Source organism: Elephantulus edwardii, unplaced genomic scaffold (assembly GCF_000299155.1).
Source record: "Elephantulus edwardii isolate Elephantulus edwardi_28Jun2011 unplaced genomic scaffold, EleEdw1.0 scaffold00184, whole genome shotgun sequence".
Lineage (NCBI taxonomy): Eukaryota > Metazoa > Chordata > Mammalia > Macroscelidea > Macroscelididae > Elephantulus > Elephantulus edwardii.
In genome coordinates, this window is record NW_006399934.1 from 4,393,590 (window position 1) to 4,402,878 (window position 9,289).

The 9,289-nt window shown below is 40.3% G+C and overlaps 1 protein-coding gene across 1 annotated transcript; it reads right to left on the reverse strand.

Moving 5' to 3' along the window:
* Positions 1-4,608: 4,608 nt before the first annotated feature.
* On the reverse strand, positions 4,609-5,538 carry LOC102844813 (olfactory receptor 2H2-like). Its single transcript, XM_006896287.1, has one exon. It carries the CDS (start codon positions 5,536-5,538, stop codon positions 4,609-4,611), a length of 930 nt encoding a protein of 309 aa, XP_006896349.1.
* Between the last annotated feature and the right edge of the window lie 3,751 nt (positions 5,539-9,289).

The window sequence follows — 9,289 nt, forward strand, 5'->3', positions numbered from 1 at the left end:
CGACTCGACGGCACATAACAACAACAACAACAACAACATGTGACACAGAATGAGTAAAGGCGGGCAAAGTAGCCAGCCCGTCAAAAGCCCACCCACATGACTGATCCCCGACCCACCAACCATGATCTCGATCCCCCTGCCCTGACAGGGCACCCAAAAAAAGCTATAAAAGCAATTGGGAGGGGGGACTTGGGCCTTTTTCCCTCGCCATGCCACCATCTTACAGAGGGAGAAAGTCTCCACATGTGGAGTTAATAAAAGTTCTTGAAATTTTCAGACATGTGATTGGATCTCCTTTGAGGGGCATTTCATGGGCAGAACAGTACATGTTGAGAGTTGTGACTAAATAAACTTATGTTAGCTTTTCCCCTACCATTATCCAATAAATAACTGCTCACATGAAAACGCCAATACAAGACAGTAATCTTAAAGCATTTATTCAAGTTGAAGCATTTTTGTTAAACTGTTTTGTTGATTGTTGTTGTGATTTTTGAGTCAGAAGTAACTCATAGCTGACCCTTCAACAAAAACAGGTTTTTTTGATAACGGATTTTTTCTGATGAATTAATTTAATTCTCCTCTGTCATATCTCCCTCAAAACCTGTCTGGAGGAGGTTTAGCTTTATATCAAGAGTAGGGCCTTGTGCCAAAGGGAACTGGAAAAAGGAAGAGATTTCTAGGTCATAGTGGCAGAAAGAGCACAAAAAGTGGTCATGAAGAAAAGGATTACATAAATGACTTAAAAATGGAATTAAGCAGTTAAAATTGCATAGTGGAATGTACTTGGGGCAGTGGGAGAGGTGGGGGGGGGGGTGGATTGTGTACCAGGGTGGGAGTTTTTCTTTTACTTTTCAAAGAGAGGAGTGAACTGGGGAGGGAGGGGGGTAGGGGGAAGGACTGGGTGGGGAGAGAAGTGCAGCAATGAATGAATGGAAATCCAAAGTCTCTGTAAATGTTCATTAAAATTATTAAAATTTAAAAAAAAAAGAAAATACCCCCCAAAAAGAATTAAGGTTAGCAATTCTTATAGGACTTAGATTAGAATTATGAAGTATAAAGAAGGGATCTACATTAATATTAGGATACTAATAAAGAGACCAAGGAGATAGATTGTTGCAGACTGAGGGTAAAGTATATTAATCATTAATAATGAGACAAACCACCAAGAATGTATAAGTAAACAGAGAATGTAAAAGACAGGGGGCCAGCAGTTTGAATCAACTGCAACATGCCTCTGTGTAGTTATTGAGAATCAGGGGAAGAAAATCATAAAGAGAATTCTCTTGTAAATGAAGCCAAATTTTTCTCTGTAGTCAACCTAATGCTTTAGCTCAGGAAGGAAGTATTTCACACATATTAACACGCCCTGTGCAGGGAGACCCTAACTGTCTCTTTGTTGCAGGAAACAGCTCATTTCCTGTGATCTGTCACAAGAGAAATTCCAACTTGGGTTATTCCTTCAATTTCTGAATAAGCATATGGTTTTTTATATAATATTTGGTATGAAATTTGGCTTTCCATAATAGATTAGCACACAGATGGCTGGAATAAAGATTAGAACTAGAATAGCATTAACACTGCTTCTCTGTGCTCGTGCAGGAGAGTAGATGGTGAATCAAAGCCATTTTGTATTGGGACTAGAATGAAAACTTGGATTTTCCTCTTTGTTTTTTATTTTGTCAGTATGATAATTTGGTATAGCTGTTATCACCATGGGAAATCTGAGAAATAACATACAGAATTAGGACCCCAAGAAAGTGCTTCATGTTGAGAGTGAGACTTGTTCAATTCACACATTTAATAACTCACTCACTTATTCACTCACTCATCTATAGAACTGATAGGGTGGTATTAATAAGTTCAGAATTCTCTATATATGTATCAGTTATAAAACTATAGTTATAGAATTATAAAACTAACATTCGTTTTCTTCAGCCTGCAAAACTAGTTACTTAGCCTCCAGATTCTGTTTCATTTCTTTAGTCATGTAAAGTAGTTTGATCTGTCTGTTTACCAGAAGAGGAAATGCATCCCTCCTAGATCTCTCTGAGGCTGTTTCCCATTCATATGTAAATTGTATCTGCCTGTTTACCAGGAAGGGGACTTTGCCCTTCCTGAATTATTAGTACTTAAATATGAACTGTTCTTTTCAGATGTAGAAATTCTTTTTTTTTACTCACAAAAGTGCATTGTTAAGTGAGTTTCACCCTGGTATATAAGCCCTTGACCACTCCCAGGTGGGGAGGCAGTCTTTGAGGCTGAGACCCACTGTCCTCCACAGATCTGTAATAAAAGTGCTTTTTTTTAAAGAAAGAATCTTTCTTTTACTTTTCAAAGAGATGAGCAAATTGAGGGGAGGGAGGGGTTGTCAGGAGAAAAATGCAACAATGAATGAATGGAAATCCTCGGTCTCTGTAAACTTTTATTAAAATTAACAATAATAAAAAAATTTAAAAATGTTAAAAAAGTGCTTTTATGGATATTACAATCCATTTATCTTATTGGCGACTGACTACGGAAAGAACCCCTTGCATTCAGTAACAGAACTGGTTCCTAATTTTCTGAAAAATTCTGGAAGCTTGTCACCTGCTGGCTGAGCTAAACCAGGAACACACATGTAAGGTGTAAAAAAAGTTTTAAGAGGGCTAGTGTTTCTAATTGCCATTTCAAAGCATGTGATGAACCCTTATTCCAGGGAAGCAAAATCTCCCTCAGCTCAGAAATCAAGTCAGATGAATTTCCAAGTTGGGAGGAATTTTTTAAACTGAGACCTCTCACTTGAGCAGGGGAGGCATTATTTGCTTTTAAAAGAGAGGGCTCAAGGATGAGCTGAGCAGTCTTTAGGAAACATTTATATCTATCATCTATCATCTATCTATCTATCTATCTATCTATCTATCTATCTATCTATCTATCTATCTATCATCTATATCTATCTATCTATCTATCTATCTATCTATCTATCTATCTATCTATCATCTATCTATCTATCTATCTATCATCTATCTATCTATCTATCTATCTATCTATCTATCATCTATCTATCTATCTATCTAATTTTAACTCTGACATTTTTAAGCTGGTATCTAGGGAGTTGTGCTGCTAACCCATCTAGGGTATTTCTCTCTTGCGCTGTCCCTTCACCCTCCCAAGAATGACGTCCCTCTCTAAGGACTGGTCCCTCTTTGCAACATGGCCAAAGTATGTCAGATAAAGCTTCAAAATCCTTGCCTCCAAGGAGCAGCCTGATTTAACCCTCTCCAGGATGAACCTGTTCATTCTCTTAGCAGTCCATGGTATTTTCAATACTCTTCTCCAAAACCACATTTCAAAGGCATCAATTTTCTTTTTATCATCCCTAGTCTCTGATGAGTGATTGCAAAGATCATGATCTGGATCAGGTACACCTTAGTCTCCAGACTGACATCATTGCTCTTCATTACCTTGGAGAGGTCTCTGACAACAGACTTTCCCAAAGCAATACATCTTTTAATTTCCTGGCTGTTGGTGCCAAGAGTGTTGATTGTGGAGCCAAGCAAACTAAAGCTGTTTACTGCCTTTGAAAACCCACTGGCACATAACGTTAGGTGACTAGGATTAGATGCAATATCATATCTGGCCAGAAGATGGCATTAATGTCCCATAATCAAAGTTGAGCTGCCTGCCTAAATGTTAAGATGCTTCTCTGTTCCAGCTGCTCTGAAAACCCTTAGGCTTTAGCTTCAAACCTAAGGTTACTCGGATGAATGTTTGTTGTATGAAAACAACAGTGTGCATTTGAGGGACTGCCTGAGACAGGAATGGGTTTGGATTTTAGTTTTAACACTTTGTTCTCTTGCAGGAGTTTCTAACTTTATCTGGATTTTGGCTTTCCCTCTCTCATGCTGCCCATTAAGGAGTAAAATAGAATAAGAGTTCAAAACAGAAGACATGTAAGGAGATGGAAGTAGACCTGAAGGAGAAACAGGCTATAGTAGGGCTTAGAAATGTGGGCAAAGAAATAATGATGATGTGACATAAGGAAATGGAGTTAGAAACTCAAAACGATAAAATTAGGGACACGATCATAGAAGTAAGAAATGTTTGCAAGAAGATAGCTACAAGAGGAAATAGTAAATTTGAGTTAGATGGTGATTCAGTAGTATAATTCTTGCCTTCTACTCAGGAAACCTGGATTTAACTTCTGGTCATTGTTCTTCAGTGCAGCCACTGCTTGTCTTTCCATAGAGACAGGGTTTCAGTAGATCTTCCAGAAAAAGAAGAAATAGGAAGAGAGGTCTGGTGACCTACTACCAAAAAAAATCCCAGCCAATGAAAACCATGTGGATTACAACAGTTTTATCCTGTTGTGCATAGGGTTGACAGTTGAGAGTGGACCTGACAACAACAGCAACTGACAACCACTTTCCTTTATTTTTGACGTCAATTTCTACCTCTTACACATGCATGCATGCACGCACGCATACTTACACAACCACATATGCACTACCATCCTTTACTGGGAAATGATGGGTGTGCAGAAGGCAGGGTGGTAGAGAATGCAAACTTACTGACAAAATCATGGTAATCTTAGACTTTTAAAGTACATTGAGCAGCTAATCCTCATCTTTACCTGGGATCCACATCTTTCCCCAGCAGCCTCATGAATGCCCTCTTTACCTCCTTGTTCCTCAGCGTGTAGATGAGAGGGTTGAGTGAAGGAGTGCCCACCGCATAGAAGAGACCAAAGAATTTAGCCCTCTCTTGGGCGTAGGAATTTTTGGGCTGGAGGTAGACAGCAATGACTGAGCTGTAGAAGAGGGTGACCACAATGAGATGGGAGGAACAGGTCCCAAAAGCCTTCTTCCTTCCTGTTGCAGAGCCAATTCTCAGCACTGCCCGGGCGATGGCACCGTAAGAGACAAGGATGAGGGTGAGGGGAACGACCAAGATGAAGACACTGGCAATGGCCATCTGGATCTCATTGTAGGTGGTGTCTCCACAGGAGAGTCGGATCAGAGCTGGGACCTCACACACAAAGTCATCTACCTGCCGATGGGGACAGAAGGGCAGGCGGAGGGTAGGTGGGGTCTGAACTACTGATTCCACCAGCCCAATGACCCAGGCCACAGCCGCCAACTGCCAGCACAGGCGGGGATGGACGATGGTGGCATAGTGGAGGGGCTGGCAGACAGCCACATAGCGGTCAAAGGCCATCACTGTCAGGAGGATGCACTCAGTGGTCCCCAGGAACAGGAAGATAAAGAGCTGGACAAAGCAGCCAAGGAAGCTGATGGTCTTTGGGCCCCAGAGGTTGAACAGCATCTGGGGGACACAACTTGTGGTGAAACAGAGATCCAGGAAGGAGAGGTTGGAGAGGAAAAAGTACATTGGAGAATGGAGTCTGGGGTCCAGGACGGACAGTAGGATGATGAGCGTGTTTCCCACCAGGGTCAGGAGGTAGGAAGTCAAGACAACCATGAAGAGGATCTTCTCAAGTCCTGGATGTTCAGAAAAGCCCAGGAGGACAAAGCCTGTTGGGGAGCTCTGGTTGACCATGGCCTCTTCCTTTAGACCTTAGAGAAAGAAGAGATCTGTCAGATGAGTGTGTTTCACATCTTTTTTCATAAGAACTCACCAAGGATGTGTTGGGATAAAGATGGGGTCAGTTGATAGTGCTGCTTTACTGATTGAGGGTCAAGAAGCCAATACAACATTTGAATTAATGAGTCGATTGATTCAGTCATTCAGGACATATTTGTTGAGTGTAACTCTGTAGTGTAACAGAGTCAGAAATGATTTGGTAAAGGGTTTTCAGTTTGATTTTCATGTTCTCAGAGCTACTCTATTGCCTCTTATTTATCTGTTGGATAAATTTTAGGATTATATGTTATCTCTATAAATAATAAATCTGCTCTTGGTCTGAATGAATTTTGTAGAACTATTTATATCTCATTTATTAATAAGGGAACTTATCAGATAGAGAACAGTCTCTGAGGGATTTTTCTTTGTGAAACATCCCCTTTCATAGAGAGACCAGCTCAAGTTTTCCTGGCAACCTTTTTTGCTGAACCAAATGTCCTGACTGGGAGAACTAACCCACATTTGCCCCCTCCCTGCCCTGAGAAGCTTTTATGCAGAATAGAGTGGTCCCAGGCAGTGCATTTTGAGTCACTGAGGAGCTCATGAGAATATTATTAAGACTCCAAAACTCTGAAGACTGAATGGTACCAAGATACTGGGTGACAGAGGAAAAAGTCTCTGTAAGGTAAAGGCCAGTTTGGGTGGCTTTATCAGGCAAAGATTTCTAGAGGAGGTAACTAGATGTTTTTTTTTTAATTCTATGAAAGAGAGGATTTTGGGGGCCCAGAGGCTGATCAGGGACTAGAGTAGAGGCTACATCTACTCTGCCAGTCGAGAGGCAAGGACATGGGATTGGTGCTTTGGCTTTATGTCTTCTCATCAAGCCAAACTCATTGCCAATTCTGATTTGTAGTGAATACATAGGAAAAAATAGAACTTCCTCTAGGGGTTCCAAGGCTGCAGTCTTTACAGAAGCAAACCAGAGTGCTATTATCTTCCTCCTGGGCCACAGCTGGTGGTTTCAAATGGTTGAACTTCTGGAAGCAGCTGAATGCTGTAACTATTTTATCACCAAGACTTACGAGAAAACCTGAGAAAGGCCATTTAGAAATTGAAGTGTCTACAAGGGAGAAGGTGGTAAAGCTGGAGAAAGTGCCCTCAGAACTTATGGGATTGCATGAAAATCTTTCCAACACTGAATCTCTCTCCATCTACTTAATGGACCTCTTTTCTTTCGGTGAGGAGTTACTGATTTTGCTCTTTCTTTGTACCTTTCCTATTTTCTTCTCATTGTTTCCCTCCCTCCTTCTCATGATATTAACTTTAAAAAAATTGTTACATATTCAAAGAAATGTGTGACCCCCCCACAAACACATAAACCTGACCAAAAATACCCCCAAAACCACCCAAACCTCCTATGGGTTAAAAACTCATATGTCCATCAGCCAATGTTCCAAAGGTCTTAAAGGCCTTTAAGGTTTGGGTGTTCTTGTTTACCTGTTTACTCTCCCATTTCATCCTCAAACCTAACCACCATTCTGAATCTTTAAACTTTTAACTAATAACCCCCTTTTTGAGGTATAATTTACATGCCACAGAATTAAGCCATTAGCAGTATATAATTTAATGTTCTACAATCAACACTCATTTCAGAAAATTTTTATCATTCCCCAAAGAAATCTACTCCAACAGGAATCATTTTCTGTAGTTTCTTCTTCATAATGTAAAGCATTTTTACTATGATCCTAAACAATAGCCAACTCTTTTTCTTTTGTTCAGGAACTCTCATCCTAATGAATTTTCTGCATTTCTTTTTACCGTTTGGCATTTCACTCCCTCTCTTTTTTAGTCTTATTTTTGAAATCTTTGAATTACATGCATCTTCCTTGGTGACTCATCCTTTCTGTCTGTCTTTTATGCTTTTGTTTTCTTTTCCCCTTTCTCCTCGTGTTTTCCTCTCTAACACATTCATTAATGTTTGCATTTATTCATTTTTGAGGTCTGGGGTGCCAGCGTTGTGCCAGGCACTCGGGGCGAGGGAGCTCCTTTAAAGGAGTTTATCACAATCTAGTGATCATTACTTGCTATAGGTAATACTTGCTACCATCAGCTGAATGCTTCTTTGGGTGTCAAGCATAGCATCATGCAGTTCCCTGGACATCTAGATCTCACAGCAACCTTGGAGATATATTATGTCAAGTTTGGAAAAAAATTAAGCGGACTCAGAAATGTTAGGTGACTGTCTAAGATTGCCCAGGGCTAGATTTCTTGACCCTATTTAACTCCAAATGTCATGCTTTCCTATTTTGAAACTGATGTGGAAACTGGTGTCTTACAGGCAAAGAATAAATTTTCTGCTTACTTATAATCGAACAGAATTCTCCTTGGTGCTCTGCCGCCTGAGATCGCCCCTGATAAACCTCTCAACCCACCCGTAGCCTTTACTTACTAGTCTTTGGTGGTTCATCGGTAGAATTTTTCCATGCTCAAGCACTGAGTTTGTTTCTGAGCCAGGCACCACCTGTCTGTCAGTGGACATTTGCAATTTTGCATGTTACTGTGATGATGCTGAATAGATTTCATGAAGAAAAGCCTTTTATTCTAAAAATCAGCCAGTGGAAACCCTATGGGTCACAATAGTCTGATCCATAAGTGATCTTGGGGAAGGAAGGTGTAGAACTGGGTAATAGACTTTTTTCCATTGTGCGAGAGATGATGCTGTGAGCCAGAAGTCAACTCAGTGGCAGGTAACAACAACAACAACAGACTATACATGGACATTAGACTAAAACTGAAACTGAACTAAACAGAAATGATCACCCTTGAGTAGGTGGTTATATCTCTGTCACAGAAAATATTACTAATACTTATTATGAGATATTTATCTCATTACTACATATTTAATTGATGTGCTAAAAACTATTTTAGGATCTGTTTTTGACTGTCTTGTTTATTAGATTTTAGAAAATTTTTGAGCTAATTATTAAACCATTAGTGGCCAGTTCTCAATGTAAATGGATATATTGGGAATATATACACTATGGAAATTGATGAACACTACAAATCAGGGCTCTGTCTCTCTCCTCTCAGTTCTGTTGTTAAACATTACCAGAACACCTGTAATTGCCTCTCATAACAACAGTATGTGCTGTCATCTTCTTTTTAAAATAAAGAAATTGAAGCAAAGAGAGGTCAAATAATTTGTCTAGGCAAGCTTAGCTAGTGAGCATCAGAGTTAAGATATAAACCCAAGTAGACTGACTGGAGGGTCCACCATATGTCTGGCAGGAGGAGGAGACCAAGGGAGATCAGAGGTACCTCTCTGCTGTGGAGCTCTTGGCCAGTCATTTTCCCCTCAGTGTGGGGAAAAGTTAGCCTCTCTTTTTGGTATGAGATGTAAAAAGACAGACTTGGCGTGGAGGGATCCCAGGACTCCCATCCCAGGGAGAGCAACATCTCATTAATTCTGCTAAGACCCTGGGGTTCCACAGCTCTCAGATAACTAGTTAAGCACTAATGATGGTAGAAAGAGGAGAGGAATATCTAGAGAAAATATCCCAGCAACATCCCTGGGGAAAGGAAAATGGTCACCCACTCCTTCTCTCTGTCAGTTGGAAAAACAAGGGCAACCTCTCTCCTCCACCACCTCCAGTACTCTAGTTAATCCTCTCTAGCTTTAATGCATCTGTTTAAAGTCCCTTTTAAAGGACTTTTTAAAGTCCTCAAC